At 47.2% G+C, this 17,561-nt stretch overlaps 1 protein-coding gene across 1 annotated transcript in view; it reads right to left on the reverse strand.

Moving 5' to 3' along the window:
* GLP2R (glucagon like peptide 2 receptor) overlaps nt 1-17,561 on the reverse strand; it is a 43,109-nt gene that overhangs the window by 18,527 nt on the left and 7,021 nt on the right. Inside the window, exons 3-9 of the mRNA XM_065910910.1 lie at nt 16,185-16,289; nt 14,747-14,868; nt 8,615-8,721; nt 6,424-6,577; nt 5,842-6,001; nt 4,789-4,849; nt 2,422-2,491 (exon numbers count right to left, since the gene is read on the reverse strand). Coding sequence (XP_065766982.1) covers nt 2,422-2,491; nt 4,789-4,849; nt 5,842-6,001; nt 6,424-6,577; nt 8,615-8,721; nt 14,747-14,868; nt 16,185-16,289 — 779 coding nt within the window. The remainder of the gene's footprint in view (nt 1-2,421; nt 2,492-4,788; nt 4,850-5,841; nt 6,002-6,423; nt 6,578-8,614; nt 8,722-14,746; nt 14,869-16,184; nt 16,290-17,561) is intronic.

Consider the following 17,561-nt stretch of genomic DNA (forward strand, 5'->3'; position numbering starts at 1 on the left):
AATTGGCATCGACCAGTGACACCGAATGAATCACCAGCCTGGTGGACCGCAGAACCTCCATCCATCCAGGTGCCCCAGAACTCAGGGCTCAGCAGTCACAGTGGGATGGGGTGGTTTGTCATCTGTACACCATCTGGAAAGGGGCTGAAGGAGGACATTTTTTTTTTAAACAAGTTTTTTTTTTTTTGTCTGCACTGGGTCTCCATTGCTGTGTGCAGGCTTTCCCAAGCCACAGTGAGTGGGGGCTCCTTTGCGTCGTGGTGCACAGGCTTCTCACTGCAGTGGCTTCTGTCTCTCAGAGCACAGGCTCCAGGGCACACGGGCCCAGTAGTTGTGGTTACCGGCTCTAGAGTGCGGGCTTCCATAGTTATGGCACACGGGCTTAGTTGCTGCTCCGTGGCATGTGGACTCTTCCCAGATCAGGGGTTGAGCCTGTGTCCCCTGCATTGGTGGGTGGATTCTTATCCACTCTGTCACCAAGATCCTGAAGGAGGACATTTTTGAAGAACCAAGCCAACTCCTGTTGGATTCTGTGACCAGATGTGGGACACTTAGGATCCCAAACATATAAGGCTCTTTTTCCAGCCTTAGACAATACAGAATGCATTCAATTCAGTTCAGTTCAGTTGCTTAATTGTGTCTGACTCTTTGTGACCCCATGGACTGCAGCATGCCAGGCTTCCCTGTCCATTACCAACTCCCGGAGCTTACTCAAACTCATGTCCATCGAGTCGGTGATGCCATCCTACCATCTCATCCTCTGTCATCCCCTTCTCCTCCTGCCTTCAATCTTTCCCAGCATCAGGGTCTTTTCCAATTAGTCAGTTCTTCGAATCAGGTGGCCAAAGTATTGGAGCTTCAGCTTCAGCATCAATCCTTCCAATGAATATTCAGGACTGATATCTTTTAGGATTGACTGGTTTGATCTCCTTGCAGTCCAGGGGACTCTCAAGAGTCTTCTCCAACACCGCAGTTCAAAAGCATCAATTCTTCAGTGCTCAGCCTTCTTTATGGTCCAACTCTCACATCCATACATGAGTACTGGAAAAACCATAGCTTTGACTAGACCTTTGTCGGTGAAGTGATGTCACTGCTTTTTAATATGCTGTCTGGATTGGTCATAGCTTTTCTTTCAAGAAACAACTGTCTTTTAATTTCAGGGCTGCAGTCACCATCTGCAGTGATTTTTGGAGCCCAGGAAAATAAGGCCTCTCACAGAATGCATACAGTCAGATGTACTGTTCTTGGTGACGTTTCTTTGGCACCACCCAGCTGCCACGCTCAGATCTGGGTCTACAGGTTGGCAGGGGTGGTTGCAGCAAGGTTGGGGGCTTAGAGTTTGATCTCATGGAACCACAAACTCATCTGCCTCCCCGCCACCCTGTCAACCCCGCCTCCCCTCAACCCTCTCTGCTCCTGCTGCCTGGACTAAAATGCCTACATTAGAACTACTCCTTTGGGTTAAAACACTCCATCCCTAAGAGCCCTGCTGAAGGAAGGGCTCACTGAAGGTGGACGGCTGGAGGGGGATTTCTCTTTCTTATCTGCTCACTCGTTCATTCTTTCAACAAGGAAGGATTCAATAAATACCTATGATCTGACTTGCTTTCATCATGAGAAGGAGAAGATGGGATACAGCAAAGGAAAACAACCCACGTGCTGCAACCACTGAAGCCTGAGCACCTAGATCCTGAGCCAAGAAGACCCACCGCAATGAGAAGCCCGTGCACCACAACAAAGAGTAGCCCCACTCACTGCAACTAGAGAAAGCCCGTGCTCAGCAATGAAGTGCAGCCAAAAATAATAAGTAAATATATGTTTTTTTAAAGGAATAAAGGCCCTTCCTCTGCAAGGTCTCAGAGTAGCGTCACCAAGTGACTCTAACCCTCAGCACAGCTTTGGGTTAATAATGATTGATTGTATTTTTTTTCCCCCTCTAAAAGAAGCTTCCTTAGTCTCCCCTCTCTCCTACTAATGGTGTTGAAATCCAGACCCTTTGCTTTGCTGTCCCTGGACTTGTCCATGACTGAAGACCCTGCAGCCCCAGGGTTTGTCCACATCAAAGACAGTTGCTAGGGGGTCACTGAGCTGACTACGGGTTTCTTTACATAGTCTGAAAACCCAGAGAGAAGGAGGCTTAGGGTGTGAGCCTGGATTTAGGTCCTGAACCAAAACAAGGAGCTTCTTTCTTGTGGGAGACGGGATTATATTACTTCTGCCACGACACAACACCCAAGAGGAGTTGCTTACTTGTTTTTTCTCGTTCAACAGATCCAAACCACAGCTCAGCATCTTCATCTCGAGGAATCTGGCCCAGGTTCTTTCTGAGCCAGAGAATTTGATGGGAGGCTGGGAAGGGGGTGGGGTCCTCCACAGCTGCTGAGCTCAGAGAGGGTAAAGGGTGGGTGGGGTGGTCCTCACCGTTACACAAAGCATCATGGGTCCTCGGATGATCCACCAGATTTTCTTATTCTTGTTGTTTCCCCAGCACCTAAGGCAAAGAGTGGGCAGTAGAAGACTTACAGTTGAGACAGTAAAGACCCTGAGCTCCCTGGAAGAAGGCTCACTTGGTGTGGGGAGGGAGGACTCAAATCCCTTCTTATTAGGTTGATACTGTCAACTTTTATTTTTTTTGGCAAACCAAGAAAGTTGTCTTCATGCTAACAGCTCACAGTATATCCTTCTACATATTTTTCATGTTCACACAAACATAAACTCTTCATTATGTGGGCACACCTCATTTTCCTGTGCTTCACTTTGTTGCACTTTGCAAATATGCGTTTTTTACAAATCGAAGGTTTATGGCAAGCTTGCATCGGGCAAGTTTATCGGCGCCATTTTTTCCAACAGCATTTGCTGTTGTGTGACATTCATGTGCGTCTCTGAGTCACATTTTTGTAATTCTCACAATATTTCAAACTTTTTCATTGTTGTTACATTTGTTACGGTGATCTGTGATCAGTGGTCTTTGATGTCACCTGGTCATTGTTTTGGAGTGCTGTGAACTGTGCCCATATAAAACGTTGAAACTTTATAAATGTGTGTGTTCTGACTTCTCCACCAACTGCCCATTCCCCCATCTCTCTCCCTCTCCTCAGGCCTTCCTATTCCCCAAGACACAAATAGTGAAATTAGTCCAATTAGCAATCCTACAAAAGCCTCTAAGTGTTCAAGTGAAAGAAAGAGACATATCTCTCACTTGAAGTCAAATGTTAAAAACGCTGAAGGTTAGTGAGGAAGGCATGTCACAAGCTGAGACTGGCTGAAAGTTAGGGTTCTTGCCCCAAACAGTTAGCGAAGCTGTGAACACAAAGGAAAAGTTCTTGAAGGAAATTAGAAGTGCTACTCCAGTGAATGCACAAATGATAAGAAAGCAAAACAGCTTTCTGGCTGATATGGAGACAGTCAGAGTCTGGAGAGAAAAACCAGTCACAGCATTCCCTTCAGCCAAAGGCTGATCCAAGCAAGGTCCTAACTCTCTTCAATTCTATGAAGGCTGAGAGAGCTGAGGAAGTTGCAGGAAGAAACAGTGTGAAACTAGCTGACGTGGGTTAATGAGCTTTAGGAAAGAAGCCATCTCTATGACATGGAAGTGCCAGGGGAAGCAGCAAGTGCTAGGTGCAGAAGCTACAGTGAGTTATCCGGAAGATCTAGCTAAGACCATTAATGAAGGTGGATACACTGAACAACAGATTTTCAAGGTAGACTAAGCAATCTTCTCTTGGAAGAAGATTCCATCCAGGACTCTCATAGCTAGAGAGGAGAAGCCAATGCCTGGTTTCAAAGCTTCAAGGGACAGGCTGACTCTCTAGTTAGGGGGCTAATGCAACTGGTGACTTTAAGTTGAAACCAGTGCTCATTTACATTCCAAAAATCCTAACTTATACTAGATCTACCCTGCCTGTGATCTATACATGGAACAACAAAGCATGGATGACAGCACATCCATTTACAATGTGGGTTACTGAAAATTTTAAACTCACTGTTGGAAACTATTCAGAAAAAAAAAATCCTTTCAAAAATATTACTGCTCATTAACAATCCACCTGGTCACACAAGAGCAGTATATGAGAATATATGATCTTAGTTTCCAGACCAGGGATCAAGCTTGCATACCCTGCATTGCAAGGCTGATTCTTAACCACTGAACCACCAGGGAAGTCCCTGTTTTGTTTTTAACTTCTGAACTTCTTTTTGTGTGTCTCCTCTCTTCAACATCATTTGAGACATAAGAATCAGGGACACACTTATATTTCTATCTTTACACATACCATTTTTTCAGTCTTCACCCAAGAGCTCTGATGAAGATGTACAATGGGATTAACATTGTTTTCATGCCTACTAGCATAAGGTCCATTCTGCAGTCCACAGATCAAGGAGTAACAGATTACTTACTACAAATCTTTGATTCTTTTTTCTATATTCTTAAGTATATTCTAGAAGGGCCAAGTGGAAGGGAGTGGACACTCTCTTTGGGAAAATGATGTATTTCCTTATATTAGGGCCTATCTTGGAATGAGGCTTCCCAGGTGGCTCAGTGGTAAAGAACCTGCCTGCCAATGCAGGAGATGCAGGAGATGTGGGTTCGATCGCTGGGTCGGGAAGATCCCCTGGAGAAGGACATGGCAACCCACTCCAGTCTTCTTGCCTGTGAAATTCCACGGACAGAGGGAGCCTGGTGGGCTGTAGTCTGCGGGGTCGCAAAGAGTCGGACACGGCTGAGCGCACAGCACAGCACATCTTGGACTAACTAGCTCACAGAAGTGTAAGAAGAGGTGGGTTACCTACCCTGTATTCTCCAGCCAGGCACGGACAATGCTCCAGGGCACAACGAAGAGCACCGGGAAGGCTGGGAGAAAACGTGGAAATGGAGTCAAGGGCTGGTTGGCCAAATTTGCCTACCGTCCACCCCACCTTGATGGGCCAAGCACACCTGGTTAAAATTACAAGAACCCAAACATCATAGAATCGTGGACTGTGAGAGCTGGAGAGACCTACAGATGGCACAGAGCCATCCAATTTTTGGGAAACCAGGAGGCAGACTGGAGCTACCTGTCACAAAGTAGCTTAGAGTAAATCTAAAGACATTCATCAGGCCTCCTGAATCTCAGGCCAGAGTTAGTCCCTCTGAATACTGCAACCTCACCTTCCCCAAGAATCTGTGGCAGCAGAGGCTCCAGATCTCATCCTGGAGACTTGGTTGGCCCATGGACTGAATGTTTGTATCCCCCAAATTCATACATTGAAGTCCTAACTCCCAATGTGATGGAATTTGAAGAAGGGACCTTTGGGGGTAATTTGGTTTAGATGGCATGTGTGTAGGGGCTGGTCATCATGATGGGATTACTGTCCTTATCAGAAGAGACCAGAGACCTTGCTTTCTCTTTCTCTCTCTCTACAATGATATGAGGCTACAGCAAGAAGGCAGCTGTCTGCAAGCCAAGAATAGGACCTTCATTGGAACTCAACCATCCTGGTACCACAGTCTCACACTTCTAAGCCTCCAGAACCTTGAGAAATAAACGTCTGCATTTTAAGCCACACAGTCTATAGCATCTGTTATGGCAGCCCTAGTAGATACTACAGTTGGGGACAGGTTAGGAGGAATGTCATCTGATTCTACCAAAAGCCTTCCCAAATTTTTAATGTGTCCATTGGGTCTACAACACTTATATCTACATGCATGTACATGCCGGTGTGTGTGTGCACACACACACTACCCCTCTCTTCAGAGTCTCTCGTCATTGAGGAATTATCTGTCCCAGAAACCTCCTTCCAACTCCAACCAAAAGCTCTGCTGGGCTCCCATGTTCAGACAGATCCCCAGTTCAGGTCACTCACCCCAACCCACCAGCAGGTATCTGGGCCACAGCCACCTTTCTGAAAATACTATGGGCTCCAGCAGCGTGTGAAGGTAAAGGCCTTCGACCAGCAGCCACGAATAATTGGTGCCCACAAAGTAGTGTAAAAGGACCTGGGCCGAGCGGCAGGAGGCAGAAATCTGGAAAGGACAGAGCATCTGGGGGTGAGTGCAGGCTCCTCAGCATCTGGCCCACAGCAGAGGGGAGAAGGGTCTCCCCACACAAGTCCCTCCCTCCGGACTCCCCTCTCTCTAGGACAAGTAGATTTTTAGACACAGTGCTATGGCACACTTTATTAATAGACTACAGCACAGTGTAATACACAATGTTCGGTGTTCTTGTTATATGCACTCCCTGCTCTGCTTGATCGCTCAGTCATGTCCAACTCTTTGCGACCCATTCTTGGGACACTGGCTTTAAAAAAAAAATCAGGTGATGTATCTCTTACCAGAAAGACTGACACCCCTTCCTCTCTCTCATCCACTCCCCAGCCTCATCTTCCTGCTCCCTGATTCCCAGGACTGATCCACCAGGTAGAGCCCAGGAAGGAGGAAGCACATACCTCCGACACGTAGGACAGCCACCCTATCTCACTGTTGGGCTTCTTGGAGTAAGATTTGTATAAGATGACGTCATTCACCAGCACAGCCAGGGCTCTCAGGATGAAAGAGGCAAACAAGTTCATGTGGATGTAATTACGTGTGCAGTGGAGTTTTCTGGGCAGGGAGAAAACCAAGGGTCTTCCCTCAGAAAAGAAAGGCTCAGACCAACAGGCGTGTGCCCGAAACCTGTGTACGTGCCACCGAAGGGCACAGGTTCAGAGTGTAGGCTGCAGAGCTGGATGGGTGGCGTAAAGGATCTTACCTCTCTCTGCCTCACTCTCCTCAGCTGTAAGATGGGGAGAATAACAGGTACCATTTTATAACATGTTCAACATGCCAGGCTACACTCCAAGCTATTTGCATGTGGATGTACTTAAGGGCATCCTTACTCCTTACAACCACTGGAGGAAGAGGCAGGCTCACTATTCTGATATTCCAAATGGGGGAAATGGGGCAGAAAGTTTAAGTCCAGAGTCCCAGAGCAGTAAGTGGCAGAGGTGAGATTTAGATTCAGAAACTCTGAGGTCCGTATATGACTCTCCAAGACTCTACTCCCTGTAAGAACAAGGACACTCGCAGCAAAGGCTATAGGAGGATTCAACCAGTTAATGGGTGAAAAGTGCTCACACAGCACCTGGCACATAAGAAGTACCCAGAAAATGTCAACTCTCATGACCTCCCTCACCCACCTGGAGCCTCCAGCGCCAGCCGAAGTAAAACTGCATCCTTGGTCTCTCTAGGCAAAAGGGCCCTTTTCCAACACTGTGTCCTCAAAGCCCCACCTATGCCCCCGTGTGGCTCATGTCCAGCCCTGCCTCTTTCTAGAGCTATTATTACTTTTTTAGTTTCCAAAAAGATTTGAGCAGGTCTTTGTGTTTCATGATTCATGCATTCTTCTCCCTAGACTGGGCAGGGACTGGGTCTTGCTCTCCTCAGAGCCAGGGACAAAAATGAAGACATGGTCAACCCAGGCTCTGCGCAAGTTACTTCTTCTGGGGCTGGGCAGTTATCTTCTCCTGGCCTTGTTCTGAGACTTTGGGAATGTGGGTGGAGGTGGTCACCGACAGCAGTGGGCACATGCTGCAGAATTCTCTCCTGTTATTCAATGATTGCTCTCCCACTGGGGCAGGTGGTCATGACTACGCTCTCTGCTCCAGGAGCTAAAGAACATCATGGGATTGAGGGGGCAGAGGGACCAGAACTGGACCTTGCAGAGCCCAGGTGGGAGCGGCTCTGGAACCAGCATCCAGGGTCCCCCCATCCAGGTCTCTGCATCTGTGTTGAACGCTCAGAGACAGCCTTGGAGGGTTCCTTAAGGGGTCTATAAATATCTCACTTGAGTGACTTCTAAAATGACTTAGTAAAATGCACTCCAGTTTTGGATTCTGAAAAACACTACGATAAAGGAATGAAAGTCCTCAGCCTCTGGACCACCTGCTTATGATCTTGGCTCCATCACTCACCAGCTGTGTGACTGTGGGCAAGTCACTTCATCTCCCTGTGTTTCAGTTAACTCACTCATAAAATGGGGGTGATAATAAGGCTAATCTCCAGGGATTAGAATTCATCTTAATTCTGATTGGAAATAGACTTAAATGACTTAATATACGTAACATGCTTTAGAACAGGGCCCGGCGTCCTCAAATGGTTAATGGCTAATTGGAGTTCGAGGGTCCTGAGTTAAAACCCCAGCTCTCCCACTCACTAATATGCTTGGGGGAAGTTCCTTAATCTTGTCCATAAAAATAGTGCATACAGTGGAGCTATGGTGAGAATGGGCTGTGGCAGTCATGGGCATGTACAATTAGGAGTTTAGAGCATGCGTATGTACAACTAGGACTTTAGAGCAGGGACTAGGAGTTTGGGCAGAGCTCATCTAATCCAAAGAGACAAAGGCAGAGTTGGGAGGCCCAGATTCCAGTCCTAGCTGTGCTTGGCAACCCAGGGTAGCTCAGTACCTCCCCCGGGACCTCCCAGATCCCTTCCCTTTGCCTACAAAAATGGGATGGATGGACTGGAGACTGTCTCAGATCCCCTCCAGCTCTGACGAGCCATGAAATCACCCAGCCTGGTCTCCTGTCTTCTCAAGGGAGCCAGTGAGCACATGCCTGGATTCCTGCCTGAGCACGTGCAGGCAGCAGCTCCACTCACCGAAGAAACAAGAGGAGGGTGAGAGCCAGGAAGAGCGAGACGATGGAGAGAGAGTAGCCCACGGTGTACAATAGCTGCAGTATCGACAGCAAGGTGCGGCGTTCAACCTGAATGCAGAGGAAGAGCAGACATGACCGGTCAGCCAGGCAGCTATGGCGTCCAGCCCCTGGATCCATGCCCCCAACCACCGAGGGCCTAGGTTTGAACCCGAGGAGACGTGTTGACACCATAGCCCTCTGGCACATCTCAGAGCTCAAGGAACCTTCATGAGTGAAGAACCCACCATGGGTCTCACCTCCATGGTTGGTCCCACCACCCAGCAGTGATGCACCAAGATTCACAATATCCTAAGAGAAACTGTGTCCAGGACCAGAGGGTGCCTTGGGAATGAAGACAGATTCTTTGCCCCTGGATGTGCTGTTCCTAGAGTGTAGGGGCCTGTCTTTCTGGAAGACAGGGCCAGGTTTCCATCTAGATGTCTCCCTCCTAAAGTAACTCTTCATAGATGATCCCTTAAACGAAGACCCAGTTAAATACTGGAATATTTTCTGAGTCCCAGGATAACCCGATGTTGAACAGAGGATAGTTTACTCGAAATTCTGTGGGATTTTCTAATGGAATACCTTCTCACTCAATCTTGTGCATATAGCCATCAAGATTATATTTCTGAATAAATTTTTGCACAAGAACCCACAGTTAATATGTATTATCTGCTAGATTATGCCTAAACTTGTCTGCATAACCTTAACAGAAGTTCATCAGCTTCACAGAAGTATAATTGGGATACAGCAAACTGCACATATTGAAAGTATAAACCTTGGGGAATTTGGACATGACTATATTTCTGATGTCATCACCATGTTCAAGATAATGAACATATCCATCACCTCCCCAGAGTTTCCTTGTGACCCTTTGTAATTCATCTCCTCTCATTGTTTCTTGCCCTTAGAAACTAGTTTGCATTTTCTAAAATGTTTATAAATGGAACCTTGTAAGTGTTCAATTTTCTGTCAGGCTTATTTCCCTCGGAGTAATTATTTAGAGATTCACCCTTGTCATAGCGTGTATCTTGGCTCATTCCTTTGTTGTTGTTCAGTTACTTGGTCGTGTCCGACTCTGCAACCCCATGAACTGCAGCACGCCAGGCTCCTCTGTCCTTCACTATCTCCCAAAGATTGCTCAAACTCATGTCCATTGAGTCAGTGATGCCATCCGACCTTCTCATCCTCCCCTTATCCCCCTGCCCTCAATTTTTCCCAGCATCAGGGTCATTTCCAATGAGTCATCTCTTCACATCAGGTGGCCGAAGTATTTGAGCTTCAGCTTCAGCATCAGTCCTTCCAATGAGTATTCAGGGTTGATTTCCCTTAGGACTGACTGGTTTGATCTCCCTGCTGTTCAAGGGACTCTCAAGAGTACTACTCAGCCAGCATTTTTTGACAACATGGATGAACCTCGAGGGTATTATGCTAAGTGAAATAAGTCAGACAGAGAAAGATAAATACTGTATGATTTCACTGGTATGTGGAATATTAAAAATGAACAATCAAAAGCAAACAAAAAAATAAATGATCAAACCAAACAAAAACAAACATGTATACACAGAGAACAGAGTGGTGGTTATCAGAGGGGGAGTGGCAGGGGGAAGGGTGAATTGGGTAAAGAAGATCAACTCTATGGTGATAGATGGAAAGCAAACTTGCGGTGGTGAACATGCTGTAGGGTTTACAGAGGTAGCAATACAAAGTTGTTCACATGAAACTTAAATAATGTTATAAACCAGGATTACTGTTGAGTAGTATTCTATTATGAATATACCACGATTCACTTATGTAGTCACCCATTGATGGACTTTTGGATTGCTTTCAGAGTTTAACTTTCACAAATAAAGTTGCTATGAAAACTTCTGTACAAGATTTTATGTGGACACAGGTTTTCATTTCTCTCAGATAAATGTCTAGAAATAGAATGACAGGGTGGCATGGTATATGATTTAACTTCTTAAGAAGCTGCCAGACTGTTTTCTAAATAAGTTGTATCAGTTTACATTCCAACCAGAGTGCCAGCTGCTCAAGAATCGACTAACATTTCCTGCAATCAGTCTTTTACATCTCAGTCATTCTAATGGGTGTGTCGTAGTGTCTTATGGCGGTTTTATTTGCACTTCGCTAATGATTAATGATGTTGAGAATCACTTCATGTGCTTATTTGCCATCTGTATGTTTTATTTGGTAAAGTATCTGCTCAAATATTTGGCTGTCTTTTAAACTGGATCATTGGTCTTAATTTTGAATTGTAAATCTTTATATATTCTAGACATAAACCCATCAGATACATGTTTTGCAAGTATTTTCTCCCACTTTGTGGCTTGCCTTTTTATTTTTTTCAGTTCAGTTCATTTGCTCAGTCGTGTCTGACTCTTTGTGATCCCATTGACTGCAGCACACCAGGCTTCTCTGCCCTTTACCAACTCCTGGAGCTTGCTCAAACTCACGGCCATTGAATTAGTGGTGCCATCCAATTACCTCAACCTTTTCTCCTCCTGCCCACAATCTTTCCAAGCATCAGGGTCTTTTCCAGTGAGTTCTTCACATCAGGTGCCAAAGTATTGGAGCTTCAGCTTCAGCATCAGTCCTTCCAATGAATATTCAGGACGGATTTCCTTTAATTGACTGGCTTGATCTCTTTGCAGTCCAAGGGACTCTCAAGAGTCTTCTCCAACACCACAGATCAAAAGCATCAATTCTTCAGTGCTCAGCTTTCTTTATGGTCCAACTCTCACATCCATACATGACTACTAAAAACACCATAGCTTTAACTAGATGGACCTTTGTTGGCAAAGTAATGTCTCTGCTTTTTAATATGCTGTCTAGGTTTGTCTAAGTTTATTTTTTTTAAGTGTCTTTAAAAGAGCCTAAGTTTTCCATTTTGATAAAGTCCAATTTATCAACTTTTCTTTGGTCACTTAGTAGCCCTCTCAGTTATTAGCTAGACTGTCTTGGTACAGCAGAGTTTGTGTTTTAAGTGACCCTTATTCTACTTAATTTGTTGGTGTTCAGTTGCTAAGTTGTGTCTGATTCTTGGTGACCCCGTGGACTGTAGCCCGCCAGGCTCCTCTGTCCATGGGATTTCAGGCAAGAATACTAGAGTGGGTTACCGTGCCCTCCTCCAGAGGATCTACCTGACCCAGGTATCGAACCCATGTCTCTTCTGTCTCCTGCATTAGCAGGTGGGTTCTTTACCACTGAGCCACCCGGGAAGCCCCATTCTACCTAATAATGGCCCCCCAAAGTAGTGATGCTGGCAATTTGGATGTGCCAAAGAGGTCATAAAGTGCTTCCTTTAAGTGAAGAGATGAAAGCTCTTGAGTTAATAAGGAAAGAAAAAAAATCACATGCTGAGGTTGCTAAGATCTATGATAAGAACCAATCTTCTATCTGTGAAATTTTAGAGAATCAGTGGTACTTGTTGTCACACTTCAAACTGTAAGAGTTACAGCCACTATGCATGATGAGTGCCAGCTAAGACGGAAAAGGTATTAAGTGAGTACAGTTTTGAAAGACACTCACAGACACACACACACACACACACACACACACACACACACACACACACACACACACACACACAATATCCTTAAAAAGCACCAATTACTATGCATAAGGGCCCCCAGCGTGTTGTTAGTTGGAAGAACATAACACATCTCATTTTCCAAAACCCCAAAGGGCAAAGATTTACTAACACTAGCCTTGTTTGGGCAAAAATTCAACCCTGTACTAGAAACACAGGTAAACATGACCAGAAACTTTTTGTTAAGTGTTTGATTTCTTAGAAATATGACCATTTGCAGAGAGAAGGAGGCAATGCCTGTGTCCTCACTGCTCTAAAGAGAGAACCTTTACTTCCTGTCTTGGAAAGTTCACCTTTTCAATCTTGTTTTGCAGTCCTAGTTGCCTGACCTGAGCCCAAAGCAAGTGGCAGGCATTTCACACCAGCTGGTGAATTCGTCATCACCACGTCCCTTCACAGTCAGCTGGGGAACCTTCCCATCAGTATGGACGCCTCGACCCCACCACATCCCCACTGACTCAGAATCTGTGGAACCATTCAATATTTCTTAAGTACCCACTGTATGTGAAGGTTCTGTGCACTTTTACCAGCACTGTGCCAGAGGGTGGCAGCTGTTCAGATATGACTACGACTTTGCTATTTTTCTCAAGCAGCTTTGTCCAGGAGGGAAGATAAGGAATGTATACAGTTTGCCTAAATCACAGCATGAAGTTAACAAGAGCATGGTGCTGTGACAAAAGTCAGACAGAACCTTGAGACAAGCTGAATCCAACCCAACCACAGGCATGATTTTAATACCTTTAAGAGGTGTGGCCTGTCACATGGTCTAGGAACAGGGAATTCTGCCAATTCCAGTCAAGGAATAAAGTTAAAGAGAGGTTTAGAAAAAATTCCCTGCAGATAGAAAGGATGTCACAGAAGGCTCTTCATGCCTGATGGGAAGATGTGATAGACTTGAGAGTCAAGGACCGGCCAGTTCCCACTGGGGGAAGAAGTGAACCACAAACACGATGATTCACTGCCCAGCGACCCGGCTGGATCCTAGGGGTGGAGCCGGCACTCTTACTTTACGTCTGGTGATGAGGGGTCAGGCTCTATCCAGAGACTCGTATGTCTGTCAGCTCTTTAAACCCTTGTGTGGTCATGGGCAGTAAATGTGCTCTTCTGGAGCATGGATGGGGAAGCAGAGGCCCAGCGCAGTGAAGGGTGAGGTAAGAAGAGCTAGAAAGCAAATGGACTTCCCTGGTGGCCCAGGGGTTAAGAATCCACCTGCCAATGCCAGAGATGTGGATTCGACCCCTGACTCAGGAAGATCACACATGCCTCGGAGCAACTAAGCCCGTGCACCACAGCTATTGAGACTGTGCTCTAGAGCCTGGGGAGCAGCAACCCCAGCCTGGGGAGCAGCAACCACTTCAGCAACTCAGCTGAAGCCTGAGTGCCTAGAGCCCGGGCTCCAAGACAAGACAAGCCGCAGGAACGAGAAGCTGGCTCACGGCAACTAGAGAGCAGCTCCCACTAACTCAAATAGAGAAAGCCTGCGTAGCAACAAAGACCCAGCACAGCCAAAAATAAATAAATAAAAACTTTTTTTAATTTTTAAGAATTAGAAACAGGGCTTCCCTGGTGGTTCAGTGATAAAGAGTCTGCCTGCAGGAGACACAGGTTCGATCCCTGGTCTGGGAAGATCCCACATGTCGAGGAACCACTAAGCCCATGGGCCACATCTATTGAGCCTCTGCTCTAGAGTCCGGGAGCTGCAACTACTGAGCCCACGTGCCACAACCAATGAAGCCCAAGCGCCCTAGAGCTCTTGCTATGCAATGAAAGAAGCCACCACAATGAGAAGCCTGTGCACTGCAACTAGAGAGTAGCCCCTGCTTGCCACCACTAGAGATGAGCCCGCTCAGCAGTGAAGACCCACAGAGCCAAAGTAAATAAATAAATAAAATTATTTTTTTTAAAGTATTAGAAACAGTAAAAGATAGAAAGAAATGGAAATTCCATATTAAAAAAAAAAAAAAAACACACACAAGAGCTAGGAAGCAAGGACTCTGGACATGAAGGTGGGCTGCCTGGGCCCTTGACCTTGAGCTTGTAACCAGATGCTAGGTGTGTTCCCTCAGGACACAGTCTCCTGTCACCACCCATCCACATTCTAGGAGGGGGAGGATACAGGAGACTGTCGGAGAGTGACAGGTGCTGTCAAGGCTGGAGAGACCATTCTCCATGGGGTGGCCTTGGAAGACTTTGCTTGAAAGGAGACATTGACTTTGAAATGTGACTTTGGAGAAGGAGAAGCCAAAGAACAGCTGGGGAAACGTGGGCCAGGCGGTAGGAGCAGCAAGCACAGACGCTGGTTGTCTTTCCTTAGGGGTTCACGTCTCGGCCCAGCAGCAGAAGACGTGCTGTGTCTGCCACTGGGGTTGTGGTTTTGGGGTGATCAAGGACCTTGCCAAGTGAGTCTGGGGCCGATGCGCTGGGGCAGGCTCCTTGGGTGGAGCCCCAGCACAGGGCTGTTTGGGCCCCGAGGTCCGCCCTCACCGAGCCCAGCCAACTCACTTTTTGTTTGAAGCTGTGATCCTCGGCGCATTCGGAGTTGTCCTGCCAAACAGCCGTGGAGTTCTCCAGTGTCTGCCAAGCACCCCGAGACAGGCAGTATCTGTAGGCCCTTCCTGAGTTCTCTGAAAGTAAACACAGCTCTGGGGGAAAGGTCAGAGCACGCAGCTCGCTCTCTGAGCACGTGGGAAGGCCCTCATTCTCACCGCAAAGCTGTGGAAAAATCCCAGGAAAGAGGAATTTTCACTTCCCCTTCGGGGGACTCGTTAGCATCCTCACTGTTTATTTGGGATGGAAGGAAAAACACGGAAGCCTCTACATTTTGTACCAAAACCACAACCCATTAATGTCTGCTGTGTTTACCCAAAGTCCCTGGTGACTCAGATGTGACAGCCCTCCAAGGTGCAGCCCAGCTGAGAGACGCAGCCCTGGTGCTTCCTGATGCCCAAGAAGCCATGCCATGGAGAAGAAAGGGCACTGGACCAAGCCAGCTCCACCTCCTACAAGCTCTGTGGCCTTGGGTGGGGCCCTATCCCACCTAGTCCCTCAGTTCCCACTTCTGATGACAAGTCTTGACTGTTCCACCTCCAGTCTTTTTTCTTTCCTCCTCTTCCCAACCTATCGCCTCTGCCTGACTCCACATCCTCATCCTCTCTTTTTCTGGACCACTGCAGGAGCTTCCAGACTTGCCCTTGTGATCTCCCTCTGTCCCTCGGTCCATCAGCCACAGGCTACCCACGTCAGCTCCCCCAAACCACCTCCTCATGCCTTAACACCTTCAGTGGCTCCACATCTCTACAGAGGGGAGTTTAAAGTCCAAAGCATAAAGCACAGGCCCGGCCTCACTGCTTGGTCTTTTTGTGCCGGTATATTCTCTCCCTTGGGCTTCCCTTGTAGCTCAGTCAGTAAAGAATATACCTACAGTGCAGGAGACCTGGGTTCAATCCCTGGGTTGGGAAGATCCCCTGGAGAAGGAAATGGCAACCCAGTCCAATATCCTTGCCTGGAAAATCTCATGGACACAGGAGCCTGGTAGGCTGCAGTCACTGGGGTCACAAGGAGTCAGACATGACTAAGCAACTAACACTCACTCACTTATTCTCTCCCTTCTTACATTCTAATGCTTCTTCCTCTAAGCTCATCTAGTGAGAACTATGCAGCCAAGTCTGTGGTAACCAGGCCTGGACTCTCAAATCTTCAAAGGAGAGAGGACCAGGATACAAGCAGAGCCTCCAGGCACAGAAGACTTGAGGGAAGACAGGAGAAGCAGCAGAGAGGAAAAGGAGGATGTGCTACTGACAGCTTAGGAGGAGACCTTTTATGGGAGAAGAGGGCTGGAGAAAACAATCTGATTGGAGCCCCCTCCTAACCAAACCCTGGCTGCTCTACCCAGGGAAGCCTTAAAGGAAAATTTAGATATTGGTAAAATAAGACTTCTTACCTTCACGCCACCAAGGTAAGTAGGAAGGGCAGGGGACAGAGACATTTCCAGGAGTGGAATGAGGCCAGCACGCATACTGATCAAAGGTCCCATTACAGACTGCGCCTGCAGAGAAAAGTGGGCAAAATAAACCAAGGGAGCCCAGAAGCCATCTCACTGGCACTGAAGCTGGTGTGGCCCGAGTAGGGACCGGCCAGGGCGTCCCACTCTCTGGCGTCAGATCAAGGATGAGGAACCATGTGGGGAGGATGGGAATGCTTCACGCAGACCCACATGTGGCTCTGTCTACCCAACCTGACCCCTGGCGGTGGTCCAGTCCTTCATGTCAACACGCACGTCACACTGGCGTTGGTTTACTTTACACGGGCTGAACTCTCACAGAAACTCAGGGTCAGGAGGACACTTAGAGGTTCAGCCAGCGTCTTCTGTCCTGTAAATAACTGTCAAACCCTCACCAGTTATATCTATGAAATGTGCAAAATGACCAGTGGATGGAAGGGCATCTGCAAGGTTGAGGTTCTCAGTCACATGTACCTGAGTCAAGCACTTCCTGGTCAGATTTCTCTGCTTGAAGACGAATCCGATGATCATTATGAAATATTTGGGATTCTCAAGCAGCTCAGGGGATGAGCTGGTGCTTGGCAATGAGATGCTATAACATAAGCATCAGCTTTATGAGCCCCCAGGATCAAATGAAGGGGCTTCAGGCTGGAACCCAAACATCCATATAGAAGCTCCTCACTCCTGGTTACCAAACATCATTTCCTACCATGGGCTCCCTATTAGGCTAGAACTCAGGGGCCACTCGGAGTGAAGAGTCAGGTCACTGGTATCAGGACCGAGTCGCAGGTCTGGAGCTTGGGGCACCCTGTAGACTTGGCTGCCAGGTCAGCACCCAGTCAGCACCTAGCCTGCGTGAACTCATCGAGATGACCTGCCCCCAGGGAGCCTCCAGATCAAGAAGGCCTCCTTACTTTTAACTCAGAAAGCAGTTTTCCTCAAGATGGAAGTGGTTCCTATAATGAATCAAGCCTTGGTGGCCACCTGCTTAGCTAAAGGATATTTAAAAGGAAGGAGGCATGGCTTGGAAGCTGAACTGCCTTTGGGTCAGGAAAAGGCAGAGAGAGTTTCTAGTGTCCTGTCAACCTCCAGGTCCCTGAGTGAAGTCATCTGAAAGAAGCCAGGAGATGAAGGAGGGGGCAACTTCCATCCACAGCTGACCAGTCTCAGAGGCAGGGGGCCAAGGCTTCTTATTTCTTTCTTTTCTTGACAAAAAAAGAATCTGGATGCACCCAGAGACCCAGCATCGAGACTGGAGAGGCTGTGGGCTGGCCAAACTATTAACATATTTGCTAGAATGCGCTCAACCTAGTGCGG

The sequence above is a fragment of the Muntiacus reevesi genome, chromosome 18 (genome assembly GCF_963930625.1).
Source record: "Muntiacus reevesi chromosome 18, mMunRee1.1, whole genome shotgun sequence".
In the NCBI taxonomy this organism is placed as follows: Eukaryota; Metazoa; Chordata; class Mammalia; order Artiodactyla; family Cervidae; genus Muntiacus; species Muntiacus reevesi.